Source organism: Dendrobates tinctorius, unplaced genomic scaffold, assembly GCF_039654945.1.
Source record: "Dendrobates tinctorius isolate UK_male_01 unplaced genomic scaffold, ASM3965494v1 ptg000003l, whole genome shotgun sequence".
NCBI lineage: Eukaryota > Metazoa > Chordata > Amphibia > Anura > Dendrobatidae > Dendrobates > Dendrobates tinctorius.
The window spans coordinates 24,329,375-24,345,238 of record NW_027361671.1 but is presented as its reverse complement, the minus strand read 5'-3'; the positions used below and the strand labels follow the sequence as shown (position 1 = coordinate 24,345,238).

General features: G+C 42.9%; 1 protein-coding gene across 8 annotated transcripts in view; it reads left to right on the top strand.

The window, feature by feature from the left end:
* The window catches only part of ARB2A (ARB2 cotranscriptional regulator A), a 663,887-nt gene that overhangs the window by 60,803 nt on the left and 587,220 nt on the right, over nt 1-15,864 (top strand). For all 8 annotated transcript variants that reach the window (XM_073587607.1, XM_073587648.1, XM_073587558.1 and 5 more), the window contains one exon: nt 12,477-12,542. In XM_073587607.1, the coding sequence (XP_073443708.1) occupies nt 12,477-12,542 (66 nt within the window). The remainder of the gene's footprint in view (nt 1-12,476; nt 12,543-15,864) is intronic.

The window sequence follows — 15,864 nt, the reverse complement described above, 5'->3', positions numbered from 1 at the left end:
TAACTATTCTATATCACACTGGTAACACTGGTGACCATTACATACCACACTGGTAACAATCTCTAGAGGCAGATTCTGTTGCAGATCAGTGTCTGGCCCATAGTCCTGAACATCTCATTTGCATATAAGTAAAACATGGATTTCTCTGGAATAAGACCTCTGATCGCAGATATCAAGGTATCATATTATTCATCTTCCTATGACCTGTATGCCTGTATAGACTGCTTAGAAGGATTGATCGTACTGACAGATTCCCTTTTAAAGGGGTTGTTTAGGCATCCCAACTGCTGGGCATCGGGTAGTTTCCTTGATGGCTGTCCTGCCCAATGTTCAGCTGAGTCTCTCATATCCCAATCCCATAATGTGTGGAAGAGTATGATATAACATCCTGTTACTATGCCTACAAATAAGTACCGTATATTTTTGGCTGCAGTTTTGCGGTAAAGTGTGGCAAATCTTGGTGGCAAGGCAGTTAATGCATTATTAACTCATATATTTACAAGTAGAAATTTCTAGAAGTTGGAATGTTAACTTTCACTGCCTGAAACTTTAAGACAAGCATGTCTTTTTTTCAAGTATTTCTGCTGAGCAGAGGAAAGACCTATTGCCCTGGCTGTGTTCTTGAGGCTACTTCTTCCGTGTAGCTCTATATCAGTGCATTGAGAAATCACTAGAGCCTCAATATGATTCAACTTTCTTGTAGAATCGTAGGACTTTAATATCTGCCCTATAGACAATAAATCCTTTTTATTGTGTTTTGTTAAGGACACGAACAAAACAGTCCCCCACCTGCTAGCAGATTCTTCCATTCCCTGGACTCTTCATACTCTAAGCTGTACGATTCTTTGAAGCAGTCGCAATTGTTCCTCTGTAGGCTATTAAAAAAAAAAAAAAATCTAGAAGGCGTCTTGGCTGTCTGTGTCCTTAAGGCGTTATTGTATTTAACAAAATGTTATATAAAGTGTGATAAAATGATTGTAGTGAAGAAGAAAACCTCATGATATTAATGACACTCTACATCTAAAGCAACAAAAAAGTGACTGTTTCAAAAGATGAAGGGTATTTTATGCCAGGGATTGCTTGGATGGTCTACAGAGATTGTATTCTGTGTTTATTTAAATAGATCTTCTAAGACGACGAATAACAAGTTGAGGTTGAAAATTATTTTTATGATATTCCTTCTACATTCTGTTATTTCATGCAGTAGATTGGTATGGGGGATGGGATCCACACGGTTGGTTAACAAGGACACTAAATTCTATGGTGGCAAACCGAAAAAAACAAAAAAAATCACTAATTATTATAATAATAATAATAATAAATTAGTGGAAAACATCAGAACGGAAGTCTCTTGTTTAAAGCACTTGGTGGTTTTGGATACCTGATGCTGTGAAAAGACACTCAAAAGCCTGAACATACGAACTCCCTGTGGTTTTTGCATAGAAATTAGTAATGAGCAAGTGTGGTCGGATAAGGTGTTCTCCGAGCATGCTCAGGTGCTAACCCCGAGTGTCCTCGGTGTGCTCGAAATCTATGTTCGAGTCCCTGCGGCTGCATGTCTCAAAGTACCGTATTTTTCATACTATAAGACGCCCTGGACGATAACACAGCCCAAATAAATTTTCAGAAGGAATATGGGGCAAAAAAAATTAATGCATGAAAAGAGGGTCCATCTTACAGTCCTGGATTCAGCTTACCCGGGGGGTGGGGGGGGGATCGACAGCACTGGTGGCAGCAGGAGTCGGGCGATTCTTCCGGTGGTCCGATGCTGCAGGGCGATGATCTCGCTCCCATCCCAGCCTGAGGCGGTTGGACCGGCAGGTTCGGTGGTGTGGGGGCTCCGGTGACATTTTCTGAAAGCCCGGAGCCCTGCCCTTTTATTTCCTCAATGCTGTGGCCTCCGGGATAATGGCCGCCGGAGGCGGTGCATACGCAGATTGAGATCTTGGCAACGAGATCTTTGAGCCAAGATTTCAATCTGTGCATGTGCTGCCTCCGGTGGCCGTTTTCCTGGAGGCCACAGCATTGAGGAAATAGAAGGGCGGGGCTCCGGGCTTTCAGAAAATGTCGCTGGAGTCACTGTGCTCTGGAGTAAATTTCCTTCTGGGACTTCCATTTGTACGTGCTGTTGTGTCCGTCCGGCAGCTAATTACTGGGCATATGTGCTGCCTATTTAAAGGTATTAAGTAATACTATGCGCCTTGTTTCAGCTATGTGTTACCGGAAGATGATTTTAGCCATGTGAGTAGGAAGGGTGGTAAGACTTGATTACTTACTAAGAGGGTGTTCTGTGCTCCATTATTATCTCCATTCACCTCTTCTACCTTGTTGGGGAAAGCCTCCTGTGACGTGGGACGTGCAGGTCTGGTACTGGGCTAAATAACACAGCTGAGACTCCAGATTGTTTTCTTCCGGCTACGAACAGACAACATATTTTTGAGCAAACAGTATTTTTAGATGTCGCCACAAATGAATAGTTTACATCTTGGTGCCTTTGCTTTAAAACCTGTAATTGGTAGAAGTGAAGCTCTAATCTGTCCTCTGAAATGCTGATTATATTGCCAGCATGTGGTTAAAAAACTGCTTATTTGGAAGCAAATAAGTAGATGAAGTCTTCTCACAAATGTGCTTTCACCTGCAAAAAGAGACAGTCGTTGAATATTCCTGAAATCATCCAGGCTAATAACAGGGCCCTCCATAAAACGACACTGTGCAGATAAAAGCTATGCGTAAAGGGGCTGTCCCACCATGAAATATCATATTCATGTTTAGATCATAAAAGCAATGTTTGGCATTTACATGCTAATAGAAACTCCAGTGCTGAGGTGCAGCGTGTTACTCCTTAGCTTGTCACCTCTTGTTAGATGTGTGGGTTTTCCAGTTTCACATTTCTGCATACCTTGGTTTAAAAATAATAAAATAATCTGTACTCACCATTCCCAGGTCCAGTGCTGCCTGTCCTCTGCTGCTCCTGGGGTTATATACTGGCTGTAGTGTTGACTTTACATCAACAGACCTGCAGCCAATCACTGGGCTCGCTGGCTGTGCCGTTGTACATGTCATGAGCTGCTGAGCCCAGTGATTGTCTGCAGCTCTGATGACCCGCTGTCACCGCTGCACCTGGTAAACGATTAGGGGAGCAGCGATATACATTAGACCTGGGAAGGGTGAGCACCAGATGAGTTTTTCATTTTTAACATAGGAGTGCAGAATGGTGAGATTGTAAAACCCCTTTTAAGCCTCTTTTGATGTCTGTGGTTTTTCCTGTATGTACAATCATGGACCCGCTGTTCATCAGTGTTTTGGCTCGGAGTGTCAGAAGTGTTTGGTCCATGTTTCTGTTTTTACCATCAATTTCATCAGTAAGTTGAAGGAAATAAAGAGACTCCAAAGCTTCTCCTGCTCAGTACAAGGTTAATCGCGGACACACACAGACGGTGCACTGATGCCATCCGTGTGCTGGCCCTGATTTTCGCAGACCCAAAAACCTGTATGGGTAATTTTCATCTATGAAACGATTCAAAATCAGACATGTCTCCATGATTGTTATTGTGGACACACCGTTGGCAAAAAAAAACAAAAAACACACATACATGTGAATTGCCCAATAGATTATAATGGGTACGTGGTCTATCCGTGAAAAGCGGACTTCTGATTGAGGCCTAACTGAGCTGAGTGCTGGTGATCACACAGGCTCAGTCACTGTTCTCATAAACCACTTCTCTGTATAGCGATCTTCTTTCCACTGCAGAGCAGCCCGAAGAAAGTGTTTTCTGCCCTTCTTGTTGGGAAGGATCAGAGTCTCTCTAATACCATGTCCGTACAGCTTAGGAAACCCCTTCTGCAGGGATAGTTAGACGAAACCATATTGTTCACTGCCAGAGGATAAAGGAGACCAATTTTTGCCTTGGACCCTCTCCAGTGCTCTTTTTAGCTTAAAAATTATGGGTTATAACCGCTTTAACTGCTGCATTGGAGCACCACCTTTACTAGTTTTTTTCATAATCAGTTTATTATGTGTTTCTTGTATAGCACCATTGTATTCCGCAGCTTTTTTCAGATATTATCCCTTTCCCCGTTGGGGCTCGCAATCTAAATTCCCTTTCAGGATGTCTTTGGCTTGTGGGAGGAACCCGGAGCAAACCCACACGGGGAGAACATACAAACTCCTTGCAGATGTTGTTCATGGTGGGATTTCATCTTGGGACTATAGTGCTGCAAAGCAACAGTGCTAACCACTGAGCCACCATGCTGCCCTACTTTACTGAAAATTGTCATAAAATACTTTTGGGAAGATGTTGCAAAAAAAAAAAAATTTTTTTTCAAAACGGAAAAAGAGCAGCTTTTTTATACAGACTATGGTATTTCTGTACCATTTTGTGTTATTTTTTTCTCTAGGAATTCTCCATAATGTTTACAAATTTAATAGAGCTAAAAGTTGTCCAATCAAGTTTTAGATTATTATTATTCTGTTATACCCACAATGGATTCCCATAGTGGATGCTAAAAACTTCCAATTTACAGATCCAAGAAGTTTAGGAAAGTTGTGTAATATGATTTATATCTAATATACAAAAAAAAAAAAAATCTTGGGGAAGATTATTGTGTCCATCAAGCTCTTCCTAAATGCTTTTTTCAGTTGGACGCAAGGTCCAAATTTGATTGCCCCATACTTGTGTTTTGGGTCCTGCATAAGAGGGAGTTTACTACCCACGTTCGTAGTTAGATGGTTGACGTCCTTGTTTATGTGCTTCTCTCCCAAGCAACAGGTATTTTAAGTTATGCAAAGAGTCACACACTATAGGAATGATGAAAATCTGGTTTAATAATGTAACAAATTTTAAGCCAAAATTAATAACAAAGCGATGATCGTCCATTAGGAATTCTTCATTTGCACCTGCTACAATACAAGGAAGAACTAATGGCCACATAAAATAATTTACTAACATTTTGAATACAGTCATTTTAAAGCCAGTGCAATTTACAAAAAAACAAATTATATCATAAGCGTTCCAGTATGTGAAAGAAGAATGCAGGTAGCTGTGTTCATGTGAGTTGTATATCAGCAAAAATCTATATTGTGTAAACCTGTTCTACAGGTTCAGTGTCCAGTAGTCAGGATGTAGCCAGAGATTCAGATGAACATTAAGGCTATGTGCCCACGTTGCGTTTAACCCCTTCACCCCCAAGGGTGGTTTGCACGTTCATGACCGGGCCAATTTTTACAATTCTGACCACTGTCCCTTTATGAGGTCATAACTCTGGAACGCTACCATGGATCCCGGTGATTCTGACATTGTTTTCTCGTGACATATTGTACTTCATGATAGTGGTAAAATTTCATTCAAATAACTTGCGTTTATTTGTGAAAAAAACGGAAATTTGGCGAAAATTTTGGCAATTTTCCAACTTTGAATTTTTATGCCCTTAAATCACAGAGATACGGCACACAAAAAACTTGATAGCTAACATTTCCCACATGTTTACTTTACATCAGCACAATTTTGGAACCAAAATTTTTTTTTCTTAGGAAGTTATAAGGGTTAAAAATTGACCAGCGATTTCTCATTTTTGCAACACCATTTTATTTTTACGGACCACATCACATTTGAAGCCACTTTGAGGGGTCTATATGATAGAAAATACCCAAAAGTGACACCATTCTAAAAACTGCACCCCTCAAGGCGCTCCAAACCACATTCAAGAAGTTTATTAACCCTTTAGGTGAGTCACAGGAATTTTTTTGAATATTTAAAAAAAAAATGAACATCTAACTTTTTCACAAAAAAATACTTCAGGTTCAATTTTTTTTATTTTACCAAGGGTAACAGGAGAAATTGGACTGCAAAAGTTATTGTGCAGTTTGTCCTGAGTACGCTGATACCTGATATGTGGGGGGGGACGACTGTTTCAGCGCATGGCAGCGCTCAGAACAGAAGGAGCGCCGTTTGACTTTTTCAATGCAAAATTGGCCGGAATTCAGATCGGACGCCATGTCACGTTTGGAGAGCCCCTGATGTACCTAAACAGTGGAAACCCCCTACAAGTGACCCCATTTTGGAAACTAGAGCCCCCAAGGAACGTATCTAGATATGTGGTGAGAACTTTGAACCCACAAGGGCTTCACAGAAGTTTATAACGTACAGCGGTACAATTAAAAAATCATATTTTTTCCACGAAAATGATCTTTTCACCCCAATTTTTATTTTCCCAAGGGTAACAGGACCCTAAAAGTTATTGTGCAATTTGTCCTGAGTACGCTGATACCCCACATGTGGGGGTAAACCACTATTTGGGCGCATGGCAGAGCTCGGAAGGGAAACAGCGCCATTTGACGTTTTTGGCTGGAATTGAGATCGGACACCATGTCGCGATTGGAAAACCCCTGATGTACCAAAACAGTGGAAACCCCCCACAAATGACACCATTTTGTAGACTATACCCCCCGAGGAACTTATCTAGATGTGTGGTGAGCACTTTGAACCCCCCAGTGCTTCACAGAAGTTTATAACGCCCGGGCGTGAAATTAAAAAATTCGTATTTTTTCCACAAACATGATCTTTTAGTCACCATTTTTTTTTATTTTCTCAAGGGTACCAGGAGAAATTGGACCCCAAAAGTTGTTTTCCAATTTGTCCTGAGTATGCTGATACCCCATATGTGGGAGAAAACTACTGTATGGGCACAAGTCGGGGCTCGGAAGGGAAGTAGTGACGTTTTGGAATGCAGACTTTGATGGAATGGTCTGCGGGTGTCATGTTGCCTTTGGAGAGCCCCTAATGTACCTAAACAGTGGAAACCCCCACAAATGACCCCATTTTGGACAATAGACCCCCCACGGAACTTATCTAGATGTGTGGTGAGCACTTTGAACCCCCAAGGGCTTCACAGAAGTTTATAATGCTCGAACGTGAAAATAAAAAAATCATTTTTTTCCACAAAAATAATATTTTTGCCCCAAATTTTTTATTTTCCTAAGGGAAACAGGAGAAATTGGACCCCAAAAGTTGTTTTGCAATTTGTCCTGAGTAGGCTGATACCCTGCAATGTGGGGGTAAAACACTGTTTGGGTGCATGGCAGAGCTTAGAAAGGAAGGAGCACCATTTGACTTTTTCAACTCAGAATTGGCTGGAATTGAGATCAGACACCATGTTGCATTTGGAGAGCCCCTGATGTGCCCAAACAGTGGAAACCCCCAATTCTAACTCCAACCCGAGCCCTAACCCTAGTCCTGGACCTAGCCCTAACCCTAATGGGAAAATGGAAATACATACTTTTTTTTATTTTATTATTTTTCCCTAATTAAGGGGGTGATAACGGGGGGTTTGATTTACTATTTATGGCGGTTTTTATATTTGGCAGCTGTCAAGACGCTTTTTATTGTAAAAATAGTTTTTGCATCACCACATATTGAGAGCTATAATTTTTCCATATTTTGACCCACCGAGTCATGTGAGGTCTTATTTTTTGCGGGACGAGTTGACGTTTTTATTGGTACCATTTTCGGGCACGTGACATTTTTTGATCGCTTTTTATTTCGATTTTTGGGACGCAGAATTAACAAAAACCAGCGTTTCATGAATTTCTTTTGGGGGGGGGTGTGTTTACACCGTTCCGCGTGCGGTAAAATTGATTAAGTGGTTTTATTCTTCGGGTCAGTACGGTTACAGCGATACCACATTTAGGTCTTTTTTTATGTTTTGGTGGTTTTATGCAATGAAAACTTTTATATAAAAAACAATTATCTTTGCATCGCTTTATTCTGCGAGCTATAACTTTTTTATTTTTTTGCTGATGATGCTGTATGGCGGCTCGTTTTTTGTGGGACAAGATGACGTTTTCAGCAGTACCGTGGATATTTATATGCGTCTTTTTGATCGCGCGTTATTGCACTTTTTGTTTGGCGGTATGAAAATAAATCATTATTTTTTGCTTCGTTTTTTATTTTTTAAGGGGTTCGCTAAAGGGGTTAACTAATGGGACAGTTTTATAGGGCGGGTCGCTACGGACGCGGCGATACCTAATATGTGTACTTTTATTTATTTTTCTTATTTCTAAAAAATGGATTTATTGGGGGAATATTTTTTTTATTTTTTTCGAATTTATTTGGCGATTTTTTTTTTTTTTTTTTTTTTTTTTTTTTTTTTAATAAAAATTATTTTGGCACTTTTTTTATTTTTTTTAACTTTATTACATAGTCCCAGGTGGGACATCACTGTCCTGTGACAGATCGCTGATCTGTCACATCACAGATCACTGTGACAGATCAGCGATCTGTCACAGGCACTACTGCAGACTTCCTCATGCCTGCGCTTTGCAGGCACTGAGGAAGTCAGCTCCCTGCAGGTCCCCGAAGGCCCCCGTCGCCATCTTGGATTCGGGGGCCTGCAGGGAAAGAGCCCCCCGCAGCAGCGCTGCACATTGCACTGCTGTTGGGGGCTCAGGGAAGCACGGAGGGAGCCCCCTCCCTGCCGATGCTTCCCTTTAACCCCCGGTACACCGCGATCATGTTTGATCGCAGTGTGCAAGGGGTTAACGTGTCGGGGGCGGTCCGTGACCGCCCCTGACACATTGTGCCGGGTGTCAGCTGTGATAATCAGCTGACACCTGGCCGCAATCAGCGGCGCTCACCACGTGGGCGCCGCTGATCGCGCTAGACGTACTATCCCGTCCATGGGTATAGGGGCCCGGGTCCCATGGACGGGATAGTACGTCTGATGTCAGAAAGGGGTTAAATCCGGACACTGAAAACCGGACTCCTTCCCAGAAATCGCGCGGTTTTACAGCGATTATGTTTGCGATTTTGCCGCGATTTTCGCGTGCGATATTCAAACTCTTTCCAAGCGATTTGAAGCATCGCTTGGAATGTGATTGACAGGTTGGTCACACTCGTCAAACATAGTGTTTGACGAGTGTGACCAGGTTTTTACTATTGAGGCTGCCTATGCAGTAAAAGAAAGAATGTAAAAAATAATTAAAAAATAAAAAATGGGGGTATATTTACCTTCCGATGTCCCACGCAGTCTCAGCGACGCTCCCGTTCCCAGCGATGCCTTGCGAGACCTGTGATGACGTTGGTCTCGCGTTGCTATAGCGATCTCATGAGACCGCAAGAGTGACGCGAGACTACGTCATCACAGGACCTTGCCGCAAGGCATTACTGGGAACGCTGAGGCACGGGAAGGCATCGCGGGACGTCGGAAGGTAAATATACCCCGATTTTTTTATTTTTATTATTTTTTTTTTTACAGGGGTATGGTACCCAGGGCCTGGAGGACAGTCTCCTCTCCTCCACACCGTGGGTACCAACCACACATGAGATGCTTAACTTCCCGCATGGTGGGCATAGCCACATGCGGGAAGTAAGCGATTCTCATGCATTCCTATAGGTGCGGAATCGCGGCAATTCTTTGCGATTCCGCACAAAAGAATGAGCATGCTGCGATTTTTTTCCGCGATGCGATTCCGCCGCGGAAAGAAGCGCAGCATTAGCACAGGATATGCGGAATGCCATAGGAATGCATGGGGTGCATTCTGTACAAGATTTTTAAACGTTTTCGCGCCGAAAATCGCAGCAAAAAACACTTAAAAATCGCATCGTGGGCACACAGCCTAAGAACACAAAACTGTCAGATTTATTTGCCTAAAACTACAGTATATAGTACATATCTGGTAGTGCAGATTAGTTTTTTTTTTTTTTTTAATTCTACTCTCTTGTATAGTTCTACTAATTCCACAGCGCTTTACACACATCGTCACTGTCCCAATTTGGGCACACAATATAAATTCCCTATCAGTATATCTTTGCAGGGTGATATAAAGCAGAGTACCAGTGGTCACCCACACAAACAAGGGGAGAACATACAAATTTCTTCAAGTATTATCCTTGGTTAGGTTTGATCCAAGAGTCTTAGCACTCTGTGTAAACCAATGAGCCACCGTGCTGCCCTGTGTGTATGTATGTATGTATGTATGTGTGTATATATATATATATATATATATATAGATAGATAGATAGATAGATAGACATATATATATATATATATACATACACACAGAGCTGTGAAGATGGAGCCGGTTTTTACATTGAGTTAGTAGAAATGTACTTCACTGTCCCATCATAAGTCCCCCCCCCCAGCACAATTCAACCTACTCCTTCAATAAAAGTTGCAAATGTGAATGAATAACTGATCTCATTCTTTGAGTTATAATCATAGAATATGAGAGTTGCAAGGGACCTCGCGCGTCATTGTGTCCATCCCCCTCTGCTCAATGCAGGATTCACTAAACCTTCTCAGACAGATGTCTGTCCTGTCTCTGTTTTAAAGATTTCCATTGAAGGAGAACTCGTCACCTCTCGTGCCAACCTGTTATTGATCACCCTCACTGTCAAAAAGTTTTTTTTTTTTTCTAATATCTAGTCTGTATCTTCAGTTTCATTCCACTGCTTCTCGTGTTTCCATGTGGAAATGAGAATAAGGATGATCCCTCTACCCTGTGACATCCCTTCAGCTATTTGTAGACGGCTATTATGTCTCCTTCTTTTTTGCAGGATAAACATTCCCAGATCCTTTAACCTTTTCTCATAGGACATATCGTACTTTGAAGTCAGCTCACCATCCTAGTAGCTCTTCTCTGAACTTGCTCCAGTTTTTCAATGTCTTTTTTTGTTTTTTTTCTTTTTAATCTATTGCCCAGAACTGAGCTCAGTATTCCAAATGAGGCCCTGACCAAGTAGGAGTAGAGGGGGATAATTACTAGACTCTGCCTCTCTAAATACATCCTAGAACTGTTTTCCTTTTGTGCTGCTGCATTACACTGTTTACTCATGTGCAGTCTGTGATCTATTAGTATAACCAAGTCTTTTTCCCATGTGCTGTTGCTACGTTCTATTCCTCCCATTTTGTAGATGTAATTTTCATTTTTCTTGCCCAGATGTAGAATCCTGCAATTCTCCCTGCATTAAATACCATTCTGTTAGTCACTTTGTAGTGACCAGAAAAAACATTACTAATCTGTGTTGTTTGTCATATGGTAAGTGTGTTCTCTATTCCTTACATAATTGCATTTGTGACACCGGTTTCCCGTCTTGCTTTGGGAAGATGTAAAGTATTTAATATTATGCTGCCCACTCCTACCTTGTTTTGGTATTACAACTTGTAGTACTATGCTGCCCTCTTCTGCCTTTGTTTGGTATTGCAACTTGTTTTTCTGATTTGAAAATAGGTGGCAGTTGGAGGTGGTGAGGGAGACTGAAAATGTTGTGTCGTGCGGTTTTGGTGGTGAGAGGAGGTAGGAAATTGAGGCTCCTCGTCTAGGACAAGCGGGTAGTGCATATAGCACCCTTTTTGGAGTGCCCCACGTTTACAGCAACAGAGTGCTGGGACAAGAGAAGGAACTGCACAACTGCGCATTATTTTCCGGACACTCCGATTCGATTAAGGTCAGCTAATCCTCCCCCTTCACGCAGCACAGTTAGTCAAATGAAAAGTTACTGCCATCCTCCCAAGGCCAGGACCGAGATAAGGCTTTGACTGACACAATGTGTAAGGAAAATTGTGTCTGCTATCCATGACTGTTATATGGAAAAACCTAAGAATTGTTACAAACATTCAGTAAAATTAATCTTTCAAGTTTGCACGGGACCCCTGGTCTATGCTTCTTTCGTCCGTGGCCTCATACCTTGTGGGCATCAACATAACTCTCAGACTCATATATTCGACAACTCCCCCTTTATTAATTGCCACCTAACCTAGGGATTGTTAGAGCCATCGGAGTCACCATGACCAAACCACCCTACGAGGTACTAGACCCTGCATTCCACAAGGCGGTGCGACAGCTGTCCATTGTTCAAACTTATCTAGATCCTTCAGAATCCTTTCTCTGTCTTCTCTAGTGTTGGCTATCATCCTAGCTTTGCATTGTCTGCAAATCTGATCAGTTTTCCGTCAGTTCTCTGAGTTGGATCATTAATGGCCTAAATGCTCATTTACATGACCCATTTATTCGGTAACAGCTTTTCTAAACACGCTGGCAAAAATAACCTGATAAATAAGAAAAGCACACGTTCTTAGGATGATTGGATCGTTCATGCCGGCATCATCGTTCTCAGCAGCTTGTTATCCTGTGTAAGCAAGAAATGTGCTGCAGATAATGTCATTCTGTGCACATAAAATTCATTAACTGACCACCGATTGGCATGTGTATATCTGATTGGTCATTCAACAGCCACAATTGGCTCTTTTAAGTGGGACCTAAACAAGAAAAATGGATCGGCTACCAAGCACTGCACAATTTGATGTCTACATGCCCCTATTTGTGATCTGCAGGATGGGAAAGGCAGACTCTTCCCATGCACATATATTTGACTGGAATGCTTGACCTGTGTGTAGTACAATGTCTGTACAGGCATAATTACATGATTTCCTCTATCTCACAATGTTTAAGACTTTTTTGTCTCAATTTCTATTGACAGATTATAACGAAGCACATTTACGAATTATTGGAAAAAGACTGTAATCTGGATAAGGTGTATTTACCGGTAAGCACTTTTATTGGTTAAATCTTATATGCCGTACTTTATCTCCAACTTTATATTTGAATTTTTTTGTTGTCACGTAAAATGTTATGTTAACAGAAGGAAGGTTACATTTTAAGATATTAACTTCTTTACTTCATAATTATTTTTTTCACATGTGTTTTTTTTGTACAAAATAGCCAAATGTTTTTACATTTTTTTATTATATTAGAGTTTAAGATTTTTTTTTTCATTTATTGAAAAATATTGTATTTCTGAATGTGTATCCCTTGCTCGATTCAGGGGTACATTTTGATTTTTCTGACTAGAGGCAAGATTTTAGAAGTAAAAAGTAAATGGCATCATTTAAAATTGCTTAATCGTCTATATAAGTAAATCTAGTTAAAGGGAACCTGTCACCAGGTTTGACCGATATGAGATACGGCCACCACCTTTCAGGGCTGATATGCAGCGTTCTGTAATGTTGTATATCTGCCCCCAATCCGACTTGAAAGATGACAAAAAGACCTTTTATGATACTCACGTGTGGTTCGTTCTGGTCCATGGGGTGTCGCTCTTCTTGACCGGTGCCTCTCTTCTTACGTTTCTGTCCTTTCTCTTGCTTTGTTTGGATGACACGTCCATACATCATCCACACAGTCTCCTCGGCGTAGCACTCCTGCACAGGTCTACTTCTCGAACATGAAAGTTTTCATGTTGAATTGGACAAACGATCTAATAGTGCAGCGCAGGAGCAACTCTCAGGAAAAAGAAGAACATGCCCTACAATAGCTCAAGACCGGCTTTTCCAGCCTGAGACATAATAACACCCTGCTCTGATCTCACTGCAGAGCAACTACAAGTTGCACTGAGCTCACTCATGGACTTCCAGGAGATAAGAGCTCAAAGGGATCAGTAATCACTTGTGTGTTCACAAGACAACTTGTTCTCAACCTGCAGTGAGATCAGGCTGTCTGTTTTTCACATTTCACACAGGAGTAGCCTCTTCTGAGCTATGTTGGGGCTTGTATTATTTTCCCCTTGAGTGTTTCCTGCTTGTGATTAGGGTGGATAGTGTGATGCTGGTCACTTTTCACAGAAAAGCGGTGAGACAGAGTAGTAAGGAGGTCCGGGGTCATATACAAAGAAAGCTTGTCATAAACTAAGGGGAAAGACAGAGGCTTAGTCAGGTCACAGTTCAGTGTTAGAATTCCAGAAATGTAGCAGATCAAAATAAGAGGGTTAGGCAAATCCAAGGTCAGGCGACAAAGATCAGAATATAAGAGCTAAAAGCAAACATGAGGGGGCGTGGCAATGTAGTGGAGTGGAGAGGACGTGCCTAGGCAGAACTCCCATAATCCTGACTTTAATCCGGTATTTACACCACCCAAACGAGACTTAACTTGTTGATAGTGTGACCCCCCCCTCCCCCCGGGCTCCCAGAGATCGCTGGCTGTGCGGTGTGTGGATCCGGGCGGGAAACTGAGCCAGCAAGGGGCGGCGGCCATTTCTGCTGCGCACCAAAGAATTTGGAGGCACAGCACGGAAGAATCCTTTCCAGGTGCGGATGACCAAACGGCATATCGGACTCACGGAGGTACACAGGGAAGAACACGCAGTGTGAGCTCTGAGAAATGAGCCCCGCGTTTCCCCATTAGAGAGATACATCGCCTGCTGACGCCCGCCATCATATATTAATCCAGCGCTCTTACTTTTATCTCTGCTGCTCGGGACTGAGACTGTGGTTGCTGCGGCAATCTGCTGACAAAGCACTACTTCAGACCACATACCGAGGTTTGTTGTGGGACTCTTATAGTAAGCTTTCATTGCACAGAAACTGAAGTCGCAGTGGGGTACAACAACTGTTAGACCCAGTGCTGGCAGCTTTGTGCTTTCACTTTAATTTCTCCCTGCTCCCCATGGCTGGAGTTATAGAGGATATAGCAGCTTGCTGACAGTGTACCATATCTGGAAGGGATCTGCATAGCAGACCAAACAAACCGGCTATATTACTTTGCATGGGTAAACCAAGAAACCAGTGATTCCACTCTACAAAAAAGCTGCTACAAGTAGGGGCAGGGGAAGGGGGGAAAATATACTTGACCAGCTAGCTGTTTCTCCTAAACGTTAATTATGAACCGATCAAAGAGCTCAGGTGCGGCTGAAAAGCTAAAGGAGTTTGCAAGACCTGACCTGTTAGGCGTTGGATTTCTGGCTCTGCACAGCAGGAATCCAGAGCCGTACATTCAGCGGTCTCCCATTCCGCTCCGACCGCTCAGGGTCCTGCTCAGCAATCACGGCGAGCCAGGCGTTCTGCTCAGACTTGTTCTGTGAGCCTGGATGTTGCTGCCACCTCTGGTGGAGCAATGGTAGTGCAACCTGCTCAGCAGGGAACCGCTCCAGTGGCTAAGTCCTCGTGCCGTGCTACCGGGCATGCCCGCAACTTGACCTCTAACAGGAGAGCAGAGGTCACGTGCTCAGGTCCTCCGTCAGATCTGATTGGTTCCTTCCAGGGTACTGGAAGGTCCCTGAAGCACATGGCTATAAAAAGCCCGCATGGCGGCTCGGCCATGCGCTAGTGTAGCATATTATGCTGAGTGTGAATGGTGATGGATGCATGTTCTGGTGACTGACTTATTAAGAAACCCCTTCCCTCTGATATTACGAATGGTGACAGTGTTGGTGATAGTCAGCTCCCATTAGTGGCAAGCCAAGTGCCACTGTGCTTCCTGCAGTGCGCACTAGCGTCCGGCCTTCCGGCACCGTCGTCTAGCGGCTGTAGTTATTGCCGCGCTGCGGTAGCAGCGTCCGTTGACGGTTGCAACGCCACCCGCTGGTTATCCTGTGAGGCTAACAGGGCCAGCGCCTTTGTGTTATTTACTGTGAAGTGACTCTGTGTCTGAACAGAGCCGCTCTTAGCGTTCGGGTGACGTTAACCCAAGCGCAGTACTTCACCTAGTGGGGTATTTGCCATTGTCCAGCAGTGGTCTTATCATCTACCGCACGGTGGACCCCGGGCGGCGAACGCACCTTGTATTATTTATATCTGGTGCGTTCCGCCGACCCTAACACGACCCCTCTAACTCAAGGTCTTATAGAAATACTCCAAGTGTTAAAGCTGCAGATCAACGTAAAAACCATGCTTCTGAAGGCGAAGAGAGTGGCGATCAAGAAGATCTGACCCTAAAACAAGCATCTGAACAATTAATGCAAGCCATATCTCTAACTAGAACATCCTTGTCGGGGAAAATAGAGGAGGTGCATTCGGAAGTGGGGTGTCTTCGGCAGGATATGCAAGCCATGAGGGGGCGCATCACAGAAGTCGAAACCAGAGTATCCAGCGTGG